Here is a 27,990-nt window from a genome sequence, read left to right on the forward strand (position 1 = left end):
TGGGGTTCTTCCAAACTAATTTAAACGTGGTTAATACCTAAAGGAGGGCTATTGTTAACAGCCATGGGACAGCTGCTTTATTGTTGCCCTGTATCTTTTCAGCCCATTGGCCAGGTCGCCTCTCTCAGAATCTAGCAGGCTTACCGAGAATTTCCAAAGCCCTACTATTACCCATATACTGCACTCTGCCCTGGAGAGAGGGTTTCCAGATTTACTAACAAACCGGCAGCAACAACAACAACAGGATGCCTCGTTAAATTTGAATCGCACATAAAGCACAAATAATGTTCTAGCATAAGTAGGACTCGCATCTGAAACCCACTTCTAACCAGGCAACCCTCTATGGAGAAGACGTAGCCACATAGGCCATGGCCCTGAGCTGCAGCACATTTAAGGAATTGCTAACTAAGAATAGGGTCCTTGGGAGCAGAGACCAGGGCCCCCACACTGGTGGAAAAGTCTGGAAGGAGCCCAAGGGAAGCACATAAATCCATGACCCAGGGCTAAGTAGTATTTTCCTAGGCTAAGTGGGGTGAGAGAAGCCTCTCTAAACTGAGGAAAGCTGAGACTAGGGGGTCAAAAACAGTCTCTCCTGACCTAAAGGCTGTAAGAGGTTTGGCAGGGGCTACCCCCTCTCCCGTGAAGGAAAACTGGCAGGGCTTGCCCAGGACACAAGGCTCGTATGAACTCCCCTGACACCCTGCAGGAAATGAGGAGAATGTCCCTTCCATAAGTAAAAATTACTTGGAAGAATTACTAAATTACCATTTCTCAATAATAATAATTACGAACATAACGCCAATCTGTAGAAATTTTGCAAATTTAATTATTAACTATAAAACTATAGGACATGGAAAACTTAATCGCAAATAATTAGAAGCTCAAGGTCTCCAGACTATAAAATAATTGCACCTCAACACTTTGCTTTCGTGGCAACATTGCCACACTAGTTCCATGGCTTAGCTGTCCCGATGTCTTGCTTTCTGTAAAATCGTGGCTAGATTTGACTGCTTTACTTGTGGTATTTTAGGCCTTACGTCTTTGAAAATGAGTTCAAATCCTGAGAAAGTACATTGGCAAAGTTAAATATATCCTGAGAGGGGTGCCTGGGTGGCTCTGTCGTTAAGTGTCTGCCTTCGACTCAGGTCATGATCCTGGGGTCCTGGGATCGAGCCCTGTATCGGGGCTCCCTGCTCGGCGGAAAGCCTGCTTCTCCCTCTGCCACTCCCCCTGCTTGTGTTCCCTCTCTCGCTGTGTCTCTCTCTGTCAAATAAATAAATAAAATATTTAAAAAATATATATATATATCCTGAGAGCTGCAGAAGTATGCAGAAAGGCGTCCGATAAGCTATAGTTGCAAATACATTAAAAGACACTAACAGATGACACACTGGATTTCAAAAAGTAGCCGGAGGCTTGTAGCTCCCCCCATGTTGATGTTATACCAGTGATATCACATTGCTCATATAGGTCCTCTATTTCTTTTATAAGTTATACCGTAAAGTACTACATGTTCATTATAATTCTCAGATACATGGCATCTAAATCACTGAGAGGTTCATGATACTGAGTATCTAAACCTGTCTTCTTTTTTTTAATTTTAGAGAGAGAGAGAGAGAGAGCGTGTGCAGGAACAGGGGGAGGAACAGAGGGAGAGGGACAAGCAGACTCTGCGCTGAGCACGGAGCCTGAGGCACGGCTCAGTCTCATGACCCTGAGATCAGGACCTGAGCCAAAATCAAGAGTCAGACACTTAACCGACTGAGCCACCCAGGCGCCCCTAAACCTGCCTTTGAAAAATGATATTGTTATAAGGAATATTTTAAAAAGAGATTTTCGGCAAAGAAGACATCCAAATGGACAACAGGCACTTGAAAAAGTGCTCCACATCGCTTGGCATCAGGGAAATCCAAATCAAAACCTCAATGAGATACCACCTCACACCAGTCAGAATGGCTAAAATTAACAAGTCAGGGAACGACAGATGTTGGCGGGGATGTGGAGAAAGGGGAACCCTCCTACACTGTTGGTGGGAATGCAAGCTGGTGCAACCACTCTGGAAAACAGTATGGAGGTTCCTCAAACAGTTGAAAATAGAGCTACCATACGATCCAGCAATTGCACTACTGGGTATTTACCCCAAAGATACAAATGTAGGGATGCGAAGGGGTACGTGCACCCTGATGTTTATAGCAGCAATGTCCACAATAGCCCAACTGTGGAAAGAGTCAAGATGTACATCGACAGATGAATGGATAAAGAAGACGTGGTATATATATATATACATATATATAAAATATTATGAAGCCATCAAAAAATATGAAATCTTGCCATTTGCAATGACGTGGATGGAACTAGAGTGTATTATGCTAAGCAAAATAAGTCAATCAGAGAAAGACAATTATCATATGATCTCACTGATATGTGGAATTTAAGAAACAGAACAGAGGATCATAGGGGAAGAGAGGAAAAAATTAAAACAAGATGAAACCAGAGAGGGAGACAAACCACAAGAGACTCTTAATCATAGGAAACAAACTGAGGGTTGCTGGAGGGGAGGAGGGTGGGGGATGGGTAATTGGGTGATGGGTATTAAGGAGGGCATGTGATGTAATGAGAACTGGGTATTATATGAGACTGATGAATCACAGGCCTGCACCTCTGAAACCAATAATACATTATATGTTAATTAAAATGAATTTAAATTCTAAAAAAAAAGGAAAAAAGAAATTTTGGGGGCACCTGGGTGTCTCAGTAGGTTAAGTGTCTGTCTTCAGCTCAGGTCATGATCCCAGGATCCTGGGATCAAGTCCCAAGTTGGGCTCCCTGCTCAGTGGGTCATCTGCTTCTCCCTCTGCCCCTCCCCATCCCCCGCTTGTGCTTTTTCTCTCTCTCAAAATTGAATAAATAAAATCTTTTTAAAAAAAATTTAAAAAAAGATTATATTGGGGTGCCTGGGTGGCTCAGTTGGTTGAGCAACTGCCTTCGGCTCAGGTCATGATCCTGGAGTCCCGGGATCGAGTCCCGCATCGGGCTCCCTGCTCGGTGGGGAGTCTGCTTCTCCCTCTGACCCTCCCCCCTCTCATGCTTTCTCTCTCATTCTCTCTCTCCCAAATAAATAAATAAAATCTTAAAATAAATAAATAAATAAATAATTTTTAAAACGAAATTTTCAAATGAATTTTGTATTATAGTTGGGATAATCTTGGGATTCAGAGATGATATGGATTTTCGTTATCCTTTCTCTAATATTTTCTACATGAGAGAAATTGGCATCAATGTAAGAGACTCTGCAATTTGTTTAGCACCAATAATATTTATTTTATAAATATTGACTGTGTTTTTCTTCAAAACACTTCTGAATCCCTTCGATGCTTTTGGAATCATTATGGACATTGAATTTTGCTTCTTATAACTCTTTGCTAATGAAATTAATTTTATGTAAAATGCTATGCCAAATTAGTCCTGAGCAAATAAATTTTAAAGTGGGTTTTTAAATTTTAATTTTCAAAAACCTTATTTTAATTCCAGTGTAGTTTAACATACAGTGTTATCTTACTTCCAGGTGTACAATATAGTGATTCAACACTTCCATCACTACTCAGTGCTCATCATGATAAATGTGCTCTTAATCCCCTGCACCTGTTTCATTCCCCGCCCCCGCCCTCCCCCCTTCCTGCCCCGGTCTGGTAACCATTAGATTGTTCTCTATATTTAAGAGTCTGGGTTTTGGTTTTTTGTGCTTTTTGGGGGGAGGGGGGTTGTCTCTCTTTTATTCCCCTCCTTTATTCATTGTTCTGTTTTTTAAATTCCACATATGAATGAAATCATATGTATTTGTCTTTCTCTGACTGACATATTTCACTTAGCATTAAACTCCCTAGCTCCACACATGTTGTTGCAAATGGCAAGATTTCATTCTTTTTTATGGCTGAGTAATATTCCATTGTGTGTGTGTGTGTGTGTGTGTGTATACATACACATATATAATATACACCTATGTATATACACATACACACCACATGGTATATATCTATATCTACCACATCTTTATCCATTTATCAGTTGATGGACACTTGGGCTGTTCCTATAGTTTAGCTATTGTAAATAATGCTGCTATAAATATAGGGGTGCATGTATCTCTTCAAATTAGTGTTTCTGGTTCCTTTGGGTAAATACCCAGTGGTGCGATTACTGGATTGTAGGGTAGTTCTATTTTTAATTTTTGAGGAAAACCCATGCTGTTTTCCACAGTGGCTGTATCAGTTTACATTCCCACCAACAGTGTAGGAGGGTTCCCCTTTTTCTGCATCCTCACCAACACTTGTTGTTTCTTATGTTTTTGATTTTAGCCATTCTGGCAGGTGTGAGATGTGGTTTTGATTTGCATTTCCCTGAGGATGAGTGATGTTAAGCCTCTTTCCATGTGTCTGTTGGCCATCTGCATGTCTTCTTTGGAGAAATGTCTCTTCATGTCTTCTGCCCATTTTAAATTGGATTATTTGTTTTTTTGTGTGTGTTGAGTTGTATAAGTTCTTTATATATTTTGGATGCTAACCCTTTATCAGATATGTCATGTGCAAATATCTTCTCCCATTCAGTAAGTTGTCTTTTCGTTTTGTTGATCATTTCCTTTGCTGTACAGAGCTCTTTATTTCGATATAGTCCCAATAGTTTATTTTTTGCTTTTGTTTTCCTTGCCTCAGGAGACATATCTAGAAAAATGTTGTTACAGCCAATGTCAGAGACATTACTGCCTGTGCTCTCTTCTAAGATTTTTGTGGTTTCAGGTCTCACATTTACGTCTCCAATCCATTTTGAGTTTATTTTTGTTTATGGTATGTAGCTGTCCAGTTTTCCCAACATCCTTTGTTGAAGAGATTGTCTTTTCCCCATTGCATATTCTTACCTCCTTTGTTGAAGATTGATTGACCATATAATCATGGGTTTATTTCTGGGCTCTCTATTCAATTCCATTGATCTATGTGTCTGTTTTGTACCAGTACCATACTGTTTTGATTACTATGGCTTTGTAATATAACTTGAAGTCTGGAGTTGTGGTGTTTTTCCTTTTCAAGATTGCTTTGGCTATTCAGGGGCTTTGGTGGTGGTGCCATACAAATTTTAGGATTGTTTGTTATAGTTCTGTGAAAAATGCTGTTGGTATTTTGATAGGGAATGTGTTAAATCTGTGTATTGCTTTGGGTAGTATGCAAATTTTAACCATATTTGATCTTCTAATCCATGAACATAGAATGCTTTTCCATTTGTTCATGTAATCTAAAAGTGGATTTTTTAAGTTTACCTTTGGTTAAAATCTAGAATTTATATCTTTATTAAACACTAAGAATTTCTAAAGCAAAATTATATAATTGACTCTTCATAGGATGAGGATATCAACTCAACCTATCAACTGTGAATCCAATAAAATTTCAAATTTATGTTTGGTAAATGTGTTCTCAATACACTCCAACATTTCATTGAAGTTGAAAATAGTTACATAGTTTTTGGATAGTATACAAAATGCCCATAGTTCAAAAGATTTTTTTTCCACATCATTTCTCACCAAGTTTAAAGAAGGTACAGAACCTGACGTGAAGTGTCAGAGCCCAAATAGAGTGAAAAGAGTGTTCCTCTGTCACCTCAGCCTGGCATGGAGTCTCTGACCAGACTGAGGTGAGGAGGGTATCCACATGGGGTGGGGTTGAAGAGGCAGCCCAGTGCTGGGAGTCAGAGCCTGCATGGAATAAAGAGGAAATCCCCACAGAGGGGAAGCCCATCTGGTCATCAGAGTCTGAATAGGAGAGTGTATGAGTGGGGGCAGTGTAGCACAAAGAATCTGAGTCAGTGTGAGGTGAGGTGGGAATCTGGCAGGGGAGGTGCAAGTTTGGGTACATACAGGGGAACTGGTCAAATTGTGTAACTATATTAAGGATAATGGGAGCCAGGTGTCTTTACATTTGGAGTAAGTTACAAATATGGAAGGGGGAAAAGAGCTAGAATCAGACCTGTATATTGGATTGGGATTGAAAATAATTGTGTGAACTCAAGCCCAAAATATATAGATACGTAGAAGTAAACACAGATGGAAATGTGTATAAGTATGCACACAAACATATGTGTGTGCACATACACATACATATATTTAATACTGCTCACTAACTTGCTTGGAAACAATGATATCTCAATGGCAATGAGCACACCTAGGGTTCAGATCTTGGCTTCTAAATTTCCTTTTCCACTTAAAAGAACCAGGAGAAGTTAACTGATTCTAGGGCTGGGTAGGAAAGTACAAGATAAACTTGGAACATCTTGTTATATTAAAGTGTTCAAAGAATGATGAGTACTTGTCAAAAGGACACAAAAGTCAGTTTGAAGGGGCCCCTCCCGGTCAGACTGGAGACAACATAATCATCACAATAAATAATGATGGTAACAGATTATAAATCATTTAAAAATAGGAAAATGTATGCCCATACAAATATTAAAATAAATAATAAATCAAAAGTTTAATGAGGGATAGTAAATTTAAATAGTGTTAAAATACCACCCCACTAAACACTTCTGAATTTTGAAAGGGAAAAGTATAACTTCACAGCGAACACTGGAACAGTGCACCTTAACCAAGTGATCAAAATTAACATCATCAATGATGGGACAAACCAAAATCCTATGCCACCTAGGATGCAATGAGAACACAGAGTCACTTCTGTGTTATTTCTGTCAAGAGACATAACCTGGATCTAATCATGAGGAAACATCAGACCAACCAAAACTGAGGGACACTCCAGAACATAACTTTTCTGTAATCTTGAAAAGTGCCAAGTTTACGAAGGTCAAGAAATGACTGAAACATTGTTTCAGACTGAAGGAGACCAAGACAGACTGCAAATGTATGCATCCATCATAGATTATTGGGACAATTGCCGGAATGTGAAGGGGGTCTGTGGATGAAATGATAGTTATATATTCACGTAAATTTCCTGATTTTGATGCTTGCAATGTGGTCATGTGGGAGAATATTCTCATTTGTAGGAAATCCACAGTAAAGTGTGCAGGAGTGATAGAGCACTCATGTTATTAATGAACTCTCAAATGGTTTAGGAAAATAAAGCTCCTCGTTATTTAAGTTTGTGATTGTTTCAAAATAAAAAATAATAATGTACAGAAGGGGGAATATAAAATGTCCTAAATATGTTTTAAGTAACTTCCTTTAATCTACTGTGTTTTCTATGCACATCTGCAGCACAGTTGTATTCTTGGCCCAAATTATTTTTTACTAAATTTAGTATTTGTGTTTTGCACACTTTGTAAGTGTTTTGACTTAGAATTTGTAAACATTCAAAGTAATATGCAATAAAATTTTAAAGTAATAAGTAAATCTCATGTGAAGTAATATGTACGTAACAGGTAAGTAATTTATACACCAACTAAATCCCCGTATCATTGAAAGTAGCTGCTATAGTTCAACTAGTGGACCATTTTGCAGTAATTCCTAACTTATTTCTGTGTGATATTTTGTGGCTTATTAATGATCAATGAATATTAGCTTTTAAAATGATTGTGACACTATGGAAGCACATATACATTGGAAACTCAAAATGCTGTTCTGTTTTTAGTAAACAAATCTCAGAAGATATGATCAACAAATCAACTTCAAAAGATCAAATTTAGCTAGTCTCTAATATCAATGGTGTCTCATTTTCCATTTTAAGATACAATTGGTACATGAATCAGAAAAGCAGCTTTGTCTAGAAGCAGTTTATTTTAGAAATTGTTTGGGTGAAAAGGCCTTTCCTTTATCCAACGTATTTTTGTTGCATAATCAAAGCAGAACAATACACAGACATCTCCCGCTTAACATTAGTTAATCCATTCTTGAAACTCAGATGCTCTGAATAACAACAAAAATAGTCTTTTGCCCCATTATTTTCAAAGGGAAAATTTATTATCCATTATATGTCAACAGAAAATCCCAAACAACTTACTAAGACCTAACTAGAACACAGTGAAATGCCAACATGTAAGTAACAAACTCATGAGGGGATATAAATTGTTTACAACGTTGTTTCCTGGTCACCTATCAATATGCCTGCTCTGTATTCAACAGCATATAGACTTTGCATGCAATAGTACATTGCAATACAGCACAGCAAATAACAGACATCAACAAATGAATCTAATAGAGAAAATGCAGATAGAAGTTTGCAATAAATTAAGGCAATTTCCTGCAATGCTACTCACCAAGGGAGGTGGACGCTCGCAGCTGACAAAACTTAAGAAGCCTGGCTCCTGATAAATCTTCAGAGAAGGTAGGTGACATCACAGGATGAGGAAATTGTCAAGGAGAGCTCTGTTTACACTCTCAGCATTTATTTCTATAAACTTCTTTATAGGGCGCTACAGAGACATAAGGCCACGTCTAAAAAGCAAAGCTTCTCATCCTATGGCCTCGGGTCAAGAACAGGGATAGTGCTGCTTATGTCAATTTCAACCTCCAGTGTCCAGGGGTTTGATGTGATGCTCTTTCAGGTCTTCACCGTAGTCTTTCTCAAGCTCAACGGCCAATAATCCCACAGCAGGAGATTTTGGGGATTTCTCTAACTTCTTTTTCGCTATCTCTTCTAAGCCTGCTTCCTCTGCGAGAGTCAGAGCTTTGCCTGGGCATCCACCACCTCTTAGAGTCTTTGAAATCAGCCACAAATTGCAGTGCTGATTCCTTCCATGACCACATATCATTTATAGAAAAACTCTTTGTTATGCCTTGCCAATAATAGTGAAAGCATCCACAACCTGGACCAGGTTTGGGAATGTTCTCCCATGAACGTGAGCAAATGTCTTTATATTGAAGAACATGTACATTCTATAAACGTTGGGCTCTGTTGCAAAACCAATACATAGGGTATGACCCTGCTGGAAGGAGGTACTTCATTTCCATCTTTCAGAAAATTGGTATGACATAATGATTTTCATAACAAAGAAGGCATCTATCAAAAAATTGTCATAATAAGCAATAAATTGCCTCTTTGGAGTCAACAAATTAATAATATATATGTAATATATATTTTTTTTCCTTAACCTACCTCACCAACTCATCACCACGCTTACTGGAGTAAATCCGATCTCTTCCTCCCCCACAGGAGATGAGAGAAGAGCTGTTCACACATGTGTATAGACTTCTCATTCCCTCTTGCTCTGCCCCCACGTAATGCTCTCCTCTCCACCCAGAAGTTCCTGGGTCAAATTACACAACGTGGACAATTTTGGGTCACTACATCCTTTTGTCTTTTTCTCTACCTGAACCCTCTGGGTGACGAACAACTCTCTAAAACTAATTTTGTTGCCATATGCTAAGATTCTGTTTCATCCTCCCAGTAAAGTTCAGTATTTTTCCCTAAAGTTTGGTTTATCAGTATTGTTAACCTGAAAGGTAGCTGCAAACATTGACCTTGATTTTTGGAGCACTAATGGCTAAAAGAATTTTGCAATGATATCAATTGTAAGTGAAATCTATTTTTAAAGCTTTGGGTTGGCGAGTCTGGGGTGAGAGGTCTGGTCCTAGAGTTGTACATTCAGACTCGGATGGATGCATCACAGATCAGCAGAGCATTAACTGACGGCTCCTGTCTTTTTTAATAGTTAACCGTGTATGTCTTTAAAAACCATCTCTATCTTCCCACTTTGGAGATTAATCCTAGGAATTAGTGGTACAAATCAAAGTGTCCTACCTCTCTTTTAAAAAGTCTTCTCCAGGGCACCTGGGTGGCTCCGTTGGTTGAGTGTCTGACTCATGATTTTGGCTCAGGTCATGATCTCAGGGTCATGGGATTGAGCCCTAAGAAGGGCTCTGCACTCAGTGGGGAGTCTGCTTCTCTCCTTCTCCCTCTCCCTCTGCCCCTACCCCCACTCACATGTGCACTCATGCTTTCTGTCTCTCTCCCTCCTCTCTCAACAAATAAACAAATCTTTGAAAAGTCTTCTCCAAAGTGAGTTTGAGAAATAGTCCAATAAGGGGCAGGGATATTTGAAGTTTTATCTGTATTTCATGTCATCCATTTAAATATTTACCTTTTGCATATCATTTATAATGCACATAATAATTTAGTACAGTAGTAGAGTCTATAATTTATCAAAAATTTGCTTACATTGGTGATATGTCCTCATTTTTTTTTTTTTTTTTTTGGTGAAAGAGAGGCGCATGATAATAAAAGTTTGGAGACCACTGCTCCAGGGACCTAGATATTTCCCTAAGTCCTGTTTCCTTCCTTTCCTTCTGGGCATCATTAGACCCCCTTTACTGCCACATCTGCTCCCTGAAATATGCCCTGTGCAGCACCTAGCTCAAATCCTTAACTCGGGTCATCACTGCAGGCTGTACTGGGATTACCTTAGGGAAAAGGGTGGCTCGCATGGGTTTGCTGTGTCACCTCCATGAGGAGTCCTTGGTACTGAACAGCCAGTGCACCCCACATTTGCAATCATAGGCTCTGGAACCAAAGTGGGCGTAGATCCCAGCGGGCCCCTCAGTAGCTTTGGGAGAGTTGTGTGACTTCTCGCCAATACTCAGTGCTCATCTATAATATGGAGAAGAAAATAGTGTGACCCTCAGTGGGCTGTTGTAAGGATCACGAGATCATTCGACTCAGGTGCTCTGTGGTAGCTGGCATATAGTAGGCCCTTCATAAAAAGTTGTTCCATTGATATCAGAGTTACCATTACTCATACTAACAAAACTGATCATTTGAGATGACTCTCAAGCAAGGTCTCTTTGCCTGGATTTCCAAGATTAACCTGCTTCAAAATGAATTCTGCTCTACTGTGAAGAATGAGCTAACCAGCAGGTTTCTTCTGAATCTTTTCTGAACTTTTTAGGATCCTCCCTGGAGAAAAGTTCTAAAGGAAGACAAAGTGCAGAAATACTCTCGCTTCAAAGGATGTGTAGGAAATGATTAATTTTGCCAAAAAATAGTGCCGTGGCCATAGAAGATGCTCAGTGAAGCCTGCTGTAGACAGAATGTATCCCTCCAGAATTCATATGTTGAAAACCTAATGCCCAAAGCGACATTACTAGGAGATGGGGTCTTTGGGAGATGCTTAGGTCATGAGGGTGGAGCCCTCATGTGTGAGATTAGTGTCTTCATAAAAGAGACCCCACAGAGATCCCTCACCTCCTCCACCTTGTAAAGGGGGTCTAATGATGCCCAGAAGGAAGAGAAGGAAACAGGTTATAGGGAGAAGGTGGTCATCTGTGACCCAGGAAGTGGGCCCTCGAACAGACATGGAATCTGCAGTGCCTTGATCTTAGACTTCCCAGCCTCCAGAACTATGAGAAATAAATCTCTCTTGTTTAAAGCACCCAGTCTATGGTGCTTTTGTTACAGCCACCCAAACTAAAATAACGCTTGTCTCTTATACCGAAAAATAACACAAATGCTAACAATAATTAAAAAGACACATTGTGGCCAATGACATGTAATGAACATCATCTCACCTCTCTGGAGCCAAGAACTTAATTAGGTTTGGACAACTCAGTAGAGTATGATTAAAACAAACATCAGCAAGATGTCTAAAGGTTCATGTCCTCTGCCTGGTACTTTTCTGCCAAAACAAAAGAAAAGCTCTGGGCAGGTTTTGGTTGCCACTGAGCACAAAATGGCCAAATTCCAGGTTAGAAAGCTCTGGGGTTTGTTTTAATTGTGGATGTGTGGAATCACATAGAAGCTCTCTTGGATCATTCCAAAGGATGTTTCCCTCAAAGGTTGCAAATACATCTCAGGCTACCAACTAAGGTGCACAAAAACAAATATACTTTTAGCATTTTTAAATGGGTCTAAATTTCAGTTTTGGATCCAGTTTCGACTATTGTTATGGGCTCAGTTGGCGGCCCCCAAATTCCTATGTTGGGGTCCTAACACCCAGCACCTCAGAATGTGACAGTATCCAGAGACAGGATTTTTAAAGAGGTGATTAAGGGAAAACGAGCTCATTGGTGGTGCGCCCTAATCCAATAAGACTGGTGTACTTATAGGAAGAGGAGATTAGGACACAGACAATACACACTGAAGGGCAATCATCTGAAGACACAGTGGAGAAGACAGCTATCTGCTAGCCAAGGAGAGAGGCCTTTGAAGAATCAAACCCTACTGACACCTTGATCCTGGACTTCCAGCATCCAGAACAGTGAGAAAATAAAATGTATGTTGCCTAAGACACCCAGCTGTTGATATTTTGTTTAGGGCACCCCAAGCAGACTACCTATGATTCAGAAATTTGAGGACATCCCCGTGAACTTTATCCTAAAGTTCTGTTTCAGCCTGAGGGGCTTGCGTGATGCTACTGTGTCAGGGCAGGAGGCTCATGGCATTCACCCCACTGGTCACTGAGACACCGCACAGCTGTTCCCAGGGCTGGCTACATAATTTGCAGGCCCAGTGCAAAATGAAGATATAGGGCCCTTTGTTCAAAAGCATGGACAAAGTGTTGTTAAATGTACTAAAATAGAAAGCTCATTTCCTCCATGGTCTCTCTTCTGATGTGTCATGGCTGCTATTTTCTATTTTCATTTAATGGCATTCTAAGTAAATAAAAATTTTTTTTGAAATGTAATTATGAGCATGAATTTTGCCATTCATCCTTGTATGGTGCAATGCCAGTTTTAAATAATTCACACATGGACTCTACAGCTGGTCCCTGCCTATGTGCCCTCTTCTTATCAGAACGGTGGAAATCCCGCACAAGACCAGCTGGTGACACAAGCATGTTCCACTGACCCTCCCGCCCTGGGCTTACTGATGAATAAGGAACTTGAAAGCACCAGGAGCAGTGGGCTGCCTTTCTTTCCCTTCCCTCTAAGTCACCGCTTATAAGGCTTGGCTAACACAGGGAGGTAACATGAGTGAGAGAGGATAGGCGAGGGTTCTGGGCTGTTCACAAGAGGCCACTGCCTTCTCCCGGGGCTCAAAGCAAGCTCTGGTCCGTAGGCACAGCGTGCTCTTGTGGACTCCGTCATAGATGTCACGTGCTCAGCTAGTCTTGCTGAACCCCAGGCACGGGGTGTCCACTTTAATGCTGTGCTCACCACGCAGGGTGAGCAGTATATGAAAATGAGGAGGCAAGGAACGGTGCATACACATAGAGGGCTGTCTCCTCCGCTCATGCACGTGCTCCACTGTCCCATCCACTTCACTCACAAAACACAAGCTCCAAAATAAAATTTAAGAATTACTAAACAGTTAAATTCACCCTGGGACCCTTCTGAGGGTGGAGCCTTCTGGGGGCGGGGCCTCCTGGGGGTGGGACCTCCTGGCGGTGGGACCTCCTGGGGGTGGGGCTCTTGAGGGCAGGGCCTTATGGGATTGGGGCGCCCCTGGGGGCGGGGCCTTCTGGGAGCAAAGCCTTGCGGGGGGGCGGTCCCTCCGCAGGCAGGGCTGAGCGCACCTGCAAAGCGGGCCCATAGTGAAGCTGGCCCTGTCTCTCCCTCTGCTCCCTTTCCCCAGGGACCTTTAGGCTTTGGAGACTAAAGTCAAAATTAAAGAAATATGTCTAATTGGTTTATAGCTGTGGTTGGATAGTGTTTTTTCAATATTAATTGACTGCTTCTTCTCAGTATTTGTCAAACTCCTCCCAACTCGAGGCTTTCTCTTAAAAAGCAGTGCAAGGCTGGCCTTTCAACTGGGTCAAGCTGTTTGGTGATTCTCTGTAAAAACCCACCCCTCTTGCATTCATTGCTCAGGAGGGTAGTGCTGCATCCTAGGATAAATATAAATATACGTCAAATGTGTTTATATATTATATTTATGTGTATACATTGAATTCTATGTTTACACATATGCATATAAAATTAAAATATTATTTAAAATGCTGTTTTGCCCTTTATTTTGGTAAGATGGAACACATTTCCATCAAGAGATTTTCCTCAACTTCATGATAACAATTTAACATTGTCTTAATTAATCCTCACAACACCCCCCTTTCAGGTGTTACAGTTAAAGTTCAGTGAAATCCAATCACCGTGCCTGAGGTTATACACCCAGCACGTGGCCTTTTGCCACAGTCCAGCAGCCCAAATGGAGGAGTGGGGGTTGAGTGTCTTTGGCCAGAGAGACAAAGCTGGAAGATGAAAAGAAGGGAAGTCTTGATTAGTCTTTCTTTTTGGCCCCAAAAAGAGGATTTAGAAAGAGTCCTATTTCCCAAAGGAGGAGGCACCCCATGGGTCCTGGCTGGGCAGGAGTCTGAGAACAGAAGGAAAAACTCCCATCACCAAGGAGAATGAGCTTCTCCTTCATACAAATGGTACAGGCTCCCCCTCACCTGATACATTTCTGTCCACTAGTCATCCCCCTACTCCCTCCCCATATAGCATTCTCAGGAAAAGGCTGATAAACACATTCAACCTGCAGAATTATAGCAAATGAGATAACATGTTGACCCATCCTGGGAGCTTTTGATAATTATGAGGGGCCAAGTCATCCTAGGGCAAATGCATACACTTCAAGAACCAATAAGATGACTCCAAGAGTAACATAAAGGATAGTGATCATGATTGGTCCAAAAATATTTCTGGGAGTCCCTCTTAACATCCCTCCCATCATTTCTTCTTATCTCCAAGTGAATGGTACTTAGGTGTTCTGAAAGAAATATGGATGACATAGTAAACTGTACATGACCCCTGCAGCTTAATTCATCCCTGAACAACAATTAATACTGATGGTTTGAAGGATGGATACTTTCCTGGGCAGGGGAAGGAGCTGAAGCAGAATGTATGAGGCGGCCCTTCCTCCCTGGATATAAATAATTAAACCCAGTAGCTACCCTTCATGCACAGCCACTGTGCTTTAGGTATTGTTGATTATCCCTAAATGGGAATGAGATGGGAGTGGTGGGGGGAGGTGGGGGTGGAGGGAGGAGAGCAGGTGACAGTCAAAAAACTATGGTAGCTGCCATTAAGGGTCCAACCTGGTATTAGACTGAGTTCGAGTCCTGATTCCATCACATATGAGCTGTATGAACTTGGAAAACTGAGCTCACCTCTTGAAGCGTCAGCTTTACCACTCTTAGAGTGAAAACAGTGAGTAATACTGACCCCACAGGGCTTGTTTGGAGGATTAAATTAGATACTGCCCATTTAGCACAGTTCCTGGCAAATAGAAGGCACACATAAAAGTTGATTATCATTTTTATGGACCTCCAACTTTTAGCCTTCTATAAAGAACCAAATGATATCTCTGAAAAATACCAACTACTTCCAATGTTATGGGAAAGTGGTATCTTGTTGCCCTGATTAGAATAAAGTGGAAAATCTTTCTTGTTTAAGCCTTGTTGAAAACTTTCTTAAACTGTCTGCTCACTCTTCTGCTTTAGTAATTAGAACAAATGTTAGAAACTAATGGTTTTCTGATAATTGAGTTGCTCATCGTAACCCAGGGCACTTCAACATTAGTGTTTATAAAAAAATTACTGCAAATGAAGATAAATGGTGAGAGGTTGCAGTAAATTTGATGAAAACCCTGACATGAGTGTTTCTTCTTGTGATTCTCTATTTTTCTCTCCTATTGGAGGGCAGATTACATTCTACTTAGATGATGGTTCAGGTATGCTACGTGGTTTTGCAGGTGCCCAGGCTTTCACAGACAATCTTGGAAGAACCATCATTGTCACTGTAAGAAAACTGAGGGACAGATGTGGCTTTAACACTAAGCCTACAACAGTGTATCAGTTCAACAATCTACATAGAATTCAATTCTGAAAGTCTGATTGATACTTTATTTCTGTCAGTGCCAGCTATAGGAATGTGAATTTAGAAATGCTGAGAAGGTCCCCCTTCTAGCAGGGAATATCTAACCCGGTTTCTTAGAATACCTGAGTTTCTACCACTGAGCAATCCATTCTTTTGTGTAAAACAACTGCCTGGGTTTCTCCTTTAAATGCGAATGAACTTTAGGGATGGTACTCAGATCCCTTTCTTTTATTGGAGAACAGTGGAGTGGGGGTTGGGTGTGCTTCAAGAGGGAAAATGTCTGCAAGGGGACAGAAAAAGGATACAAATGTGCAAAATCCCATTTTCTAAGAATGTAAAAAGCTAACTTCCAATATGTACTTTTTTCTTTGCTCTAAATATCTCACAATGTTTACTTGTTGAAAGCAATTGATTGAAACCCTGGGAAGAAAAGGTAGGTTGAAGCACTAATCAGAGTTTTTGTGCTGCTTTGCAGGGGTCTGGCTGCACTAAATTATTTCAAGGAAATATTAATTATAGAAACCACTCAGAAGAAGCCATTTACTTACTTCCTTTTTTTAAAGATTTTATTTATTTGACAGAGAGAGAGACAGTGAGAGAGGGAACACAAGCAGGGGGAATGGGAGAGGAAGAAGCAGGCTCTCTGCTGAGCAGAGAGCCCGATGTGGGGCTCCATCCCAGGACCCTGGGATCATGACCTGAGCCGAACGAAGGCAGATGTTTAACCGACTGAGCCACCCAGGCGCCCCTACCTACTTCCTTTTCAATGGCCCTTAATCCTTCCCCCAAATTCTCACATGCCTCCTTAGCTGACACAGAGTCCAGTCCCATCATTATAATCACTGCCTGGTACTCTAACCCCCATCATACATACCTGATAAAGCCCCACCTTGGTAGAACCCAACCCTCTGTCCACCCCACGTGTCTGCTCCTGACAGCTGAACAGAGATGGAGAAAAAAGCAACCATGCTGTCAGGTTTCATATTAAGTTCTCAACCACAAATCTAAGTATGCTTCTCTAACCGACTGAGTCTCCACTCTCCTCATGAAATATTTTGACTATTTCACATCTTCTTTTCTCAAACCTTTAAGCCAGGAATTCTCAACTCTGGCCACACTTTCGAATCACCTGGAAGCCTTTAAAACACAGCAGTGCCCAGGCCCACCTCCAGAGAATCTGATTTAATTGAGGTACAACAGGGCCTGGATATGAGTGTGCTTTTAAAATCCTCCAGGTGATTCTAATGTGCAGCCATTTTGTGCAGAGTGAGAGCTGAACACCTTCCATCAGACACCTTGATGACCTTCTGATGACTTCACTGAGAAAAGCAAATGGGGGGCCGGCTGGGTGGCTCAGTGGTTAAGCATCTGACTCTTGGCTTTGGTCATGAGCTCAGGGTCATGGGATCAAACCCCATGTCAAGCTCCATGCTCAGCGGGGAGTCTGCTTGAGATTCTCTCTCTCCCTCTCCTTCTGCCCCTCCCCCTGTGCATAGGTGTGTGTGCATACTCTCTCTCTCTCAAATAAATCTTTAAAAGAAAATCAAATCAGTAGGGAAAGAAGACCCACAGACTCCCACTAAATTTATCTGCTTGGGCCCCTTACTCCAATCCTTTCTGAGTGAGGACAAGCCCTTCCACTTGGGGTTTCTTCTCATTTCCCTGATCTCTAAATATGAATGTACTCCAGGACCCATCCTCAGACCTCTCCTCTGTCTCTACTAAGTCCTTGGTGACTATCCATTTTCTACCATCTACCTGCTGATGACTCCACATTTCTACCTCCAGGCCAGATCTGGATCTTGAACTTTCTTCTACTGCCTGCTTTCTAGATCCACCTAGATGTGTTAAACCTAACATGTTCAAAACCTAGCTCTTATTCTTCTCCAACTCTGCTGTTCTGTTTGCAGCTCAAACAGAAAACTATAGAGTCATTCTTGATTCATCTCTTTCTCTCACTGCCCACATTTAATTCTTTGGTAAAAGCTGTGGATTCTACCTTCAAAATATATTCTAAATCTGACCAGTTCTCATCACTTCAGTTACTTCCATTCTGGTCCAAAACACCATCTTCCATAGCCTGGGTTATTGTAATAATATCCTATCTGGCCTTCTGGATTCCATCTTTGCTCTGTTCTAATTTATTTTCCTCTCAGCTGTGAAAGCGACCCATTTAAGACATAAGTCAGATCTTGTTATTTCTCTGCTCTAAGAACTCCAGTGTCTGGAGTCTTAGAAAATTTAACACGCAACTTCCTTCTCAATTCATCTCCTACCACTTCACTCAGCTCTCTCTGCCTCCACTCACCAGCCTTCTTAGTGTTTAATAGAGTACAGCGAGTGTGTGCCTCCCCTGGGGGGGTTGAACTTGTTCCCTCTTCCTAAATGCACCTGCCTTGCTCTCTGAATCCACTCAAGGATCTGCCAATGTCCTATCAGGGTACACACAACCAGCACCAGCACCATCACAATCAACACAATTTCTGTCCCTCTACTTTTTACCCCTTATCAACAGCTGACACATTACATATTTATTTGTTTATTATTTTTTTTTTTTTGGTCTATTCTGTCTCCTCTACTTGGAGGTAGGTGCTATAAAAACAGTATTTGCGGGTTGTATTTTCTGATTTATTCTCAGTGCCCAAAAGAGCATTTGACACACATAATAGGTACTCAGTACATAATTGTTGAATGAATGAATGAATCAATCAATCAATCAATGGAAATATCAGGGTATCTCAATCCTAAGAGAGATTTTTTCCCAAGAGTATTCTATAGCATTGCCTTATTTCATTCTCTGCATTTCTGGGTTGACTAGTAGATAAATTCATCATATAAAATCAGTTTGAGCAAGGTTGGATCCTTAAGCTTCTATGTCAGATAGGACTCCTGAGTCACAGTGTGCCAAGCACATTTGCCTCCAACCTTCTTCCCCATATGTTGGTCATGGTTCAGCTGCTGTGGCATGGTTCAGCTCTTTCTTTTCTCCTCCTGTCTCAGTTCCAGGAGATTCTCCTCGGCTCTGGCCCCCTCCATGGGGGTGATGAAGGCAAAGAGGGAGAAGGAGCAGCAGTCCTGACTCACCTCTGCCTTCTCCATTCATAGTGGTCCAGCAACACATAGCCTGTGTGGTACAGGACTGGCCAGGTCAGTCTCTGCCACCTTAGGACTTTTGTTCATTTTTGTTCCCTGCAGCAGCTTGGCCATTTGCAAAATCAAAAACTGTAAAAGTACCAACAGGAAGCAATACACCATATTTTATGGATTCTAAGATGCCCCTCCCCTCCCATTTTCTTTCACATCTCCAATGTCAGGAACTGTCTTATAGTTGGTGCTGAGCAGGTGGAAGTCCCTATAAAGTTACTATAGCCTGATTCTGTGCCATTTGGTTACTATTCCGAGGGCACGCCTGACCGTCTGTATCCCTTGGCATGCCAGGCCACAGGCCTTTTGAGGACCATTTGAAGAAGGAAAATAAACTGGTTATTATATGTAAATCTTGGATAAGGCAAGAAAATAAAAACAAAGCCCCACCAGCATCAAACCATGCAGAATGGAGGGGCAGCAACTTGGATGACCTCAGAGTACTTTTATAAGGGTAGCATGCAAAGCAATCTTGAGAAAGAACAACAAAGCTGGAGGTATCACTATCTCAGATTTTAAGCTATACTACAAAGCTATAGGAATCAAAACAGGAGGGTACTGGCAGAAAAATAGACACATAAATCAATGGAAACAGGATAGAGAGCCCAGAAATAAATACACAATTACATGGTCAATTAATCTTCGACAAAGGAGGCAAGAATATGTAACGGGAAAAAGTCTTTTCAAAAGCGGTGTTGGGAAAACTGGACAGCTACATGCAAAAGAATGAAACTAGACCACATTCTTTCACCATACACATAAAGACACTCAAAATGGATTAAATATCTAAATGTGAGATCTGAGGGATGCCTGGCTGGCTCAGTCCATAGAGCATGAGACTCTTGATCTTGAGGTGGTGAGTTCAAGTCCCACGTTGGTTGTAGAGCTTACTTAAAAAAATAAATAAATATGAGATGTGAAACCATAAAACTCCTAAAAGAGAATAGGCAGTAATCTCTTGGAGATTGGCTTTAGCAACATAATCGTGGATATGTCTGCTCAGCCAAAAGAAACAAAAGCAAAAATAAACTATTAGGACTAGATCAAAATAAAAAGCTTTTGCACAGTAAAGGAAACCAACAACAAAACCAAAAGGGAACATACGGAATGGGAGAAGATAGTTGTGAATGATAAATCTAATAAAGGATTAATAGCCAAAATATGTAAAGAACACCAACCCCCCCCAAAAAAAACCCAACATATAATCCAATTGAAAAATGGGCAGAGGACCTAAATAGACATTTTTCCAGAAAATACATACAGAGGTCCAACAGACACGTGAGAAGATGCTCAATATCACTAGTCATCAGGAAAATAAAATCAGAACCACCGGGACATCTATAACCTTATACCTGTCAGAATGGCTAGTATTGAAAAGACAAGAAAGAACAAGTGTTGGCCAGGATGTGGAGAAAAAGGAACCCCTGTGCCCTGCTAGTAGGAATGCAACCACTGTGGAAAACAATATGGAGGTTCCTCAAAAAATTAAAAATAGAACAACCATATGCTTCAATAATTCTACTATTTGGTATTTACCCAAAAGAAATAAAAACTCTTGATTCAAAAAGATATATGCACTCCTAGGTTTATTGCAGCATTATTTACAATAACCAAGATATGGAAGCAATCCAAGTGCCCATCAGTGGATGAATGGATAAAGATATGGTATATATATATATATATATATATATGTAATGGAATATTACCCAGCTATAAAAAAGAATGAGATCTTGCCATTTGTGACAACATGGGTGGATCTAGAAGATATTATGCTAAGTGAAATAAGTCAGACCAAGAAAGGCAAATACCATATGATTTCACTTCTATATGGAATCTAAAAAATGAAACAAGTGAACAAAGAAAAAAGCAGAAACAGACTTAAAAAACAAAGAACAAACTGGTTGTTGTGGGAGGGAAGGTGGATGGGGGATGGGTGAAATAGGTGAAGGGGATTAAGAGGCACAAATTTCCTGTTATAAAATAAATAAAATAATTTCCTGTTCTCATCTGGAGATGAAAAGTACAGCACTGGGAATATAGTCAATAATATTGTAATAAGTTTGTATGGTGACAGGCAACGATACACTTACGGTGGTAAGCACTGAGTAATGTATAGAATTGTCAAATCACTATGTTGTACACCTGAAACTAATTTAACGCTGAATGTCAGCTATATGTCAATAATAAAAATTTTTTAAGTGTAGCATGACAGAAGCTCTGGGTGGCTCAGAGGAACATATTGTGGGAAAAATCTGGGCACTGAAAACTCTCAGTTAGAAAGTAAATAAGAATAATGAGATTCCGAACGTGAAGTTCTGGAAAAACATTAACCAGCTATTTTACTTATTTTTATGTATGCATTAAGGCGATACATGATAAAAATCTGTCTAAATATGGGGCGCCTGGGTGGCTCAGTCGTTGAGTGTCTGCCTTCCACTCCAGTCATGATCCCAGGGTCCTGGGATTCATCTGGCTCCCTGTTCGGTAGGGAACCTGCTTCTCCCTTTCCCACTCCCCCTGCTTGTGTTCCCTCTTTCTCTGTGTCTCTCTCTGTCAAATAAATAAATAAAACCTTAAAAAAAAATCCGTCTAAATACTTACCAAAGAACTTTTTCAATACATTTAAATTAAAATATTAATGAAAAGAAAACATTGTATCATAGTTTGAATGGTAGCATTTTTTCTTTCTTATTAAAACATACCAGGAAAGGAGGCCAAAACTCAGTGAAATATGGCTATTAGCCACAGTTTCATAAAAGCATGAACCTCTGGCTTAACAAAACCTAAGGAATCTACTACAGAAATGGATTGCTCTTACTACCCTGGAGCTTTTTGTGCAGACTATGAACCAAAAGCTCAATATTAATCTAAAATTATTTAATTATATTACAAAGTTATATTATTTGGAAGATGTATTTGAATGACTCAAAGTTAAAAGATCTCAGTATAATACTGGTTCTAGAATTATCCTCACAGATAACATTACTTATAAGAATTAACGATGTAGAACCACAATGGTAGCATCAAGTATGAGGTTGCCAAGCAGATGGGAAAATTTTTTGGTTTTTTGTTTTCCAATTGTTTTCTTCCCTTTCCTCCCCTCTTTCCACAAGGAAAATCAGCCACCTGTTTCTAAAAGGCTTAAGTATTTTTACTGCTCTTGGTTGGAAACACTTGCTTAAACAAAGTAACACTTGGTTGCTAAACACTTGATTCTAAACTGACATAGCCATCTAATTTTTGTTTGGCAAGGGTTTGGATAACAATTTGATTTCTCAGTCTGTTTCTTTTGTGACCATATAATCCTCTCCCCAATGTTGCATTCTGTTGAGCTACAAGCACTGGGAGCTCATAAGCACAAAGGCTCTACCGTTTCTCTGGGATTAGCACCATACAAATGCAAATTTGGGATAATGGAAGACTATGTCCATCCTTGTAAATGTTACTGCTCTACTTTGTGCCTTCTATGGGTAACAAAGCAAGCCTTTGTTTTTTAAAATATACACTCAGTTTAGCTGCTGACTTTTTCATTGGCTACCTGGAGAAGAGACAGAATTCTTGCCTATAGATTTCACTCTCTAGATCCCATTCAATTTTCTTTAGTAGATATCATTACATTTTACAGGAGTATTACAGAATTCCTAATTGCAGAATTTGAACTTGAGCAATGGAGTCTTATTTTGCATCTTCAATCTGTGTGTCATTGACCTTTCCAAGTCTGATTATCTGCATGTACTCTTCTTCAAAATTTTTCGCTGGTTAGCACTGTATATAGATATGTTGAAAACCAGTTCTTTTCTGTGGCATAATTCTTCCAAGAGAGTTGAAATGCTTTGCAAACAATTTCACATATTATCAGCCAATCCATATAAAAAGCAATGTCATGTGAACCCCTTCCTTTTTTTTTATATTGTCTTTCAGTGATTATCACGAATTCTTGCCGGTACAGAGGCTCTGGTTTGGGAGGAGGAAACAGGGGCTCGAGAGGGGAGGGCAAGAACGGAAGCTGCCCGCCTGCTGTAGACCTTAGTTGGTGGTTAGCTGGTGGTCCTAACATCTCCATCCTTTATGCATGCTTAGAAATAGCAACATGCCTTTCCCTTTCGTGTAATCATTATTTAGTTAATACCCAGTAGGATTTGTAAGCCCTTCACATCTCTGTGGATTTATTTTATTTCAGAGTGCAAGTGACTTTATGGCCCAATTACCATCATTGTGACTTATTGCACTATTGTGGGAGGGAGAGAGGAGCAAGAAACAGACTGATCATATGTATCGCCATCAACAGAATGAGTGCCACACACTCCTGGCCAAGGCAGAGGGGTGGGTGAAATCTTTCTGTTCTATTGTTTATCAGAGCGCTGAAGCCTGGGTGATTGTGCTATAATTTAATAGACGAGTGCGTCAAATGTATGAGTGAAGATGTTGCAATACTGGTGTTAGAGTAATCAGTATTTCGGAGGTAATGAATATTTTGAGTTTAAAAGATGTCAAACGTCAAAGACGAGAGGAATGACTAAAACCAGATACTGCCCTCCCTCAAATTACAGGGGTACTGAAGCGAGACTGAGTTAACATCTGACCCCAGAAATGGACCAGCGAGGCCGGCTCCTTATTAGAGCAAGATTACCGGAAGCCAGACAGCCCTTGTGCTTATAAGAGCTCGCGGCGCAGCTCGCTGTGGACCACGGAAGCCGCAGCAGCAGCAACAGCCGCGGGAATTGTGACCCTCGGGCCCGCCGCCTACCTGGAGTTACCGCAGCGCCTGGTTCAGAACCACCGGGGCGGACAGCTCCCCGGCGCCGGGCGCCGACTGCGGAAGGGTACGGTGAGCGCGGCGTTCACGCTCCGTGAGCCGTATTCGGCGGCAAGAAGAATCGGCTGCGTCCCCTCCCCCCACCCCACCCGACACCCACTCGGTTCCTCCCTTCCCCCTGTGGGGCAGCGCGGGGCCTGCGGGTGTCCGTCCCAGGCCGCACGTCCCTGCAGGCGAGGAAGCCAAAGGCCACCCTCCCCCTTCCCGCCGCCGCCGCCGCCGCCGCTCTCCTCGCCCCGCCCCGTTGAGGGAGGTGGGGCGAGCCCCGCGCCGGCCCCGCCCCGGCTTGGCTCCCCATTGGCCGGCGGGCCGGAGGTGCGAGGAGGCGGGGCTCGCCTCTGGCGGCTCGCGCCCGGGAAGGTCGGCCGGGGAGCGCGGGGTGCCGCGGGAGGGCGCGCGGGGACGCGGCGGGCGCCGAGGAGACGCAGCGGCGGCAGTAGCGGCGGCAGTAGCGGCGGCGCCTGGGCCCGGCCGCAGCCCCTGCCTCCCGCCCGCGCACCCTGCGTCCCGCCGCGGCCCGCAGCCTGCGGCGCCCGAGCTCCGAGGGCGCTTCCCCGGGCGCTGGGCCCGAGGCGGCCAAGACGGCGGGCCGGCCGGGCGCGGGGCGGCGGGCGCTGTGCTGCGGGCTGCGCTGGTGGGGGGCGGCGGGCCGCGGCGCGGGCCCGGGGCCCGGCGCGTGCGGCTGGGAGGCGCTGTGGGGGGCGGGCGCGCGGGCGGCGGCCGGGGCTATGGCCGAGGGCGGCGGGGGCGCGCGGAGGAGGGCGCCGGCGCTGCTCGAGGCGGCCCGCGCGCGCTACGAGAGCCTGCACATCTCCGACGACGTGTTCGGCGAGTCGGGCCCGGACAGCGGCGGGAACCCCTTCTACAGCACGTCTGCCGCCTCGCGCTCCTCCTCGGCCGCCTCCTCGGACGACGAACACGAGCGCCCCGGCCCCCCGCCGCCGCCCGGCGCCCCGGACGCGCAGGAGCCGGAGGAGGACGAGGCTGGCGCGGGCTGGAGTGCCACGCTGCGGGACCGCCCGCCCCCGCGCTTCGAGGACACCGGCGGTAAGGCGCGGCCCACGGGGGCGGGGGCGGCCCGGGGAGGCGGGAACGCGGGGCCGGGAGAACTCCAGACGCTCGGTGGGCCGGCCGGTCGGTTGTTCGTATCAGCACACAAATGGGGTCGCGGCAGCGGGGATTTGAAGTGCGAGAATCAGTCTGACTGCGTGGGGGGGGGGGGCCTCCGACTTGCCCGCGGGTGGAGAGGATGAGGCGGAGGCCGGGGCCAGCACCCTGCCGCTGGCAAAGACCTGGCGGGGGGGGGGCTTCCCTCACGTGCCAGGAGTGTCCAAGCCAGTCACACCTGTGGGGTCGCACTTAGGGGTGCGTTTGAGTTAGGGTTTACTAGTTGAAGGGATTCTGCAAACCTGACGCGGCTTGTGTGTGTGTTGCGGGGGGTGGGGGGGGCGCGTAAATCATCCTGTATTGATGGCCCCAGAGCAGCTTTACCCAGGTGCCAGGGGTGGGGCAGGTAGCCTTTGGAGGGAGGCCCCGTGAGAGCCTCTGGAGAGGCCACCCCAGGGCGTCTTCACTGGCTCGTGTTTTCTCTAGTTAATCTGAGAAACTTTGTCCGTGCCTTTCAGGATCACTTGCTAAGAGCAGGGAAGAGTGAAAGGACAAGTTTAGCAGCGTTAAGGAGGAGGCTCTTGCGTCAGAAGGCACTTTCATGTGTGTTCAGCTTACCGACACGGTCATGGTCAAGCCCCTGATATCTGGAGGTCGCAGGAGTGCTGGCAGCTGAGGCTGCTGGAGGTCCTCTTTTACTGCCTCCTTTTTCCGGAGGTGGTTCTAAAACGTCTCTACTTAACCCTGCAGAAGCTCTGTGGCCTCTGTGGCCTCTGCCCTCTGGGAGAGGTGGAGCAGTTTCCACCTGTCCCTTGATGATTTTTGTTCCTTGCTCAGCAGCCTTCTGTGGCAGGCCCTTGTTTCTGCACACCATTTTTGTGTGTGGAAGAGTGTGCAACCGGTGTTGTTGAGGACCAGGGAGTGGCCGTACTGGGCATGATGCGGCTTTTCCTGTGGCTCTCCCTGACTGTTGTTCAGCCGCAGGAGGGCAGGCCCAAGGGACCCCTGGCTGGTGCCTGGGCTTGGATCTGGACATGGTGCTGCAGCCTGCTGGTAGGCTGCTTGGGTTGGCTGGACTCTCTCAGCAGGGAGTGGTCTGCCAACCTCCCACAGGCAGGCTGCAGTGTGGACACCCTGAGCTACAGCTGGGCTCGCAGGGTCCAAGTTAACTGTGCAGTGTTTTGGAATGGTTAAATTTAACAACATGTTCTCATTTAGGCTTTGGTTAAGAGTTTGGGAATTTTCAAAGTCACTCTGCATAATCCTTTTAAACCTCCTACATTTTCCAGAATGTCATAAGGGTTTCCAGCCCCAGATGGCTGTTTTCCATTAAATTAGCTCTTTAAGAATTGTACATACCCAGAGCTCTGGTTTGGCAGACTTGATGCTATGAGTGCTGTGATCCAGTTTTTGATCTTGGAACATGAGATGCATGTCCTCTTGTTTCCCTACCTCTCCCGGGAAAATAGGAGAATTGTGTTAGCTTAAGCCTGATTATGAATAAGATCCATGAGTGTGTTGGTGTGAGAAGGATGAACGCACCTAAATAAATTTTCAAGCAATATAATGTCTCTTAGTAACCTATACTTCGGAGAAATTCTGCATCAGAGCAATTTAACCTAGCCACTGCAGCACTTAAATGTTCATGAAGTGCAGGATCATATGTCATTTAGCATTAGGTTCAAATTCTGCTTCCTTCGGATGTTCACTGAGCTCACACCTGGACCTGAGAATCACAGGCAAGCGCTTTAACCGAAGACATTAGTGGTTATTTGATGGTATCTATACCCAATTTTGTTTTCCGGTTTTGTGTGGAAGCTTGCTTTTAATATCCAGCCCTGATGAAGAATTTCCTTTCTTCCTTGAAACAGTCGTTCCCTGAGGGAAATTTGGGATGGTGGTGGAGGGGTGAGGTTGATGGCTTATTAAGTGTGAGTTCAGATTGCCTGAAACAATGGGATATGATTTATGGGGGCTGAAAATAGATGCTGGGCAGAGAAAACCCTTGTGCCTGGTGGGGGGGGCGGGGGGAAGAGATGGACACGTTTATTAAGAGGCTGAGAGCTGCACCCTGGCCACTCTGAGAGCAAAGAGGTTCAGGCTCTGAGGTTTTTTTCAAAGTGTAGAATCTAACCCCACTTTGAAGGAATGCAGCTTGGGCCTTTCTTCCATCTTTGTTCCCTGGTTTGTTGACAGACCTCACTTGGCCAGTGGGGTAGGATAGGGAGGCAAGCAGGAGGGTGGCATTTTGATCTGTAATCAGCCCTCATAAAAGCAAATCTGTAGCAGAAATGGCTGTTGCTGCTAGAATCAGATGAGGAAAGCAAAGGATTCTACACTTAGGGAACAGGCTTCCTGCCTGCCTTCTGCTGTAAAAGCAGGTGTATGTGTGTAAATAAGTGAATATGTATGTGTGTGACTGTGTCTTATGGGTAAATCTCTATTGCTTGTGCTGGTTTGGGCTGGTTGGGGCTTTTTGGGTTTTGTGTTTTTTTTTTTTTTTAATTAGAGATTACAGCTGCTGTCTGGGAGCCCTCTGATGATCTAGAGTCCCTGTGTGTGAGAGAGGTGGAGGCATTGGGCACCACTGAGCTTTGATCTGCACTTGGAGTGCACATAGTAGGGAGACACTTGGTGCCCAGCTGAGGGGAGGGGAGGAGGGCAGACAGGCAGAGGCATTTCTGTGGTTCAGGTTGAGACTCCTCCGCTAGCTGTTCTTCTAGTCTTCCCAGACTCTTCCTTCTGTTTTGTCCATGTATTTAGCTTCCTGGATCAGGCGCTCCAGAAGTGCCGCCAACAGTTATTGGTAGAGGGGTCCTCTCCTTCACCCCCTTCTTTCACCTCCCCGGGTTCTGGTTGTGCTTGGAGATATGGGTCCCCTTGAGATGATTTAAATACAAAGACCATGCTTGCGGGGCTGGCTGACGGGCTCTTAACCCCTGTGTGAATGGAGGGTCAGCCTGGGAGCTGGAGATGCTTGCTGGGAGCCCAGGGCCCAGAACCTTCTCATCAGACTTGCAGCTCTCTCTCTAAAATAGCCCCCTCAAGCTGTCAGCCTCGCCTGCCCACTGTGCAAATAACCGACACAGCATGTAAGCTCACTCTTTGGAAGCAGCATGAAATTCAGGCCGGCTGCTTTTTGGGCTTCTGCCCTTTTGGTTTCTTATTCTGAGCAGTCTTGTGATTC

The 27,990-nt window shown here is 43.5% G+C and overlaps 1 protein-coding gene across 4 annotated transcripts in view; it reads left to right on the forward strand.

Moving 5' to 3' along the window:
• Positions 1–24,391: 24,391 nt before the first annotated feature.
• PGBD5 (piggyBac transposable element derived 5) overlaps positions 24,392–27,990 on the forward strand; it is a 106,406-nt gene continuing 102,807 nt past the window's right edge. For all 4 annotated transcript variants that reach the window (XM_027596901.2, XM_027596900.2, XM_027596898.2 and 1 more), the window contains exon 1: positions 24,392–24,743. In XM_027596901.2, coding sequence (XP_027452702.1) covers positions 24,425–24,743 — 319 coding nt within the window. In that variant the 5' untranslated portion in view covers positions 24,392–24,424. The remainder of the gene's footprint in view (positions 24,744–27,990) is intronic.

The sequence above is a fragment of the Zalophus californianus genome, chromosome 15 (genome assembly GCF_009762305.2).
Source record: "Zalophus californianus isolate mZalCal1 chromosome 15, mZalCal1.pri.v2, whole genome shotgun sequence".
NCBI classification, from domain to species: domain Eukaryota; kingdom Metazoa; phylum Chordata; class Mammalia; order Carnivora; family Otariidae; genus Zalophus; species Zalophus californianus.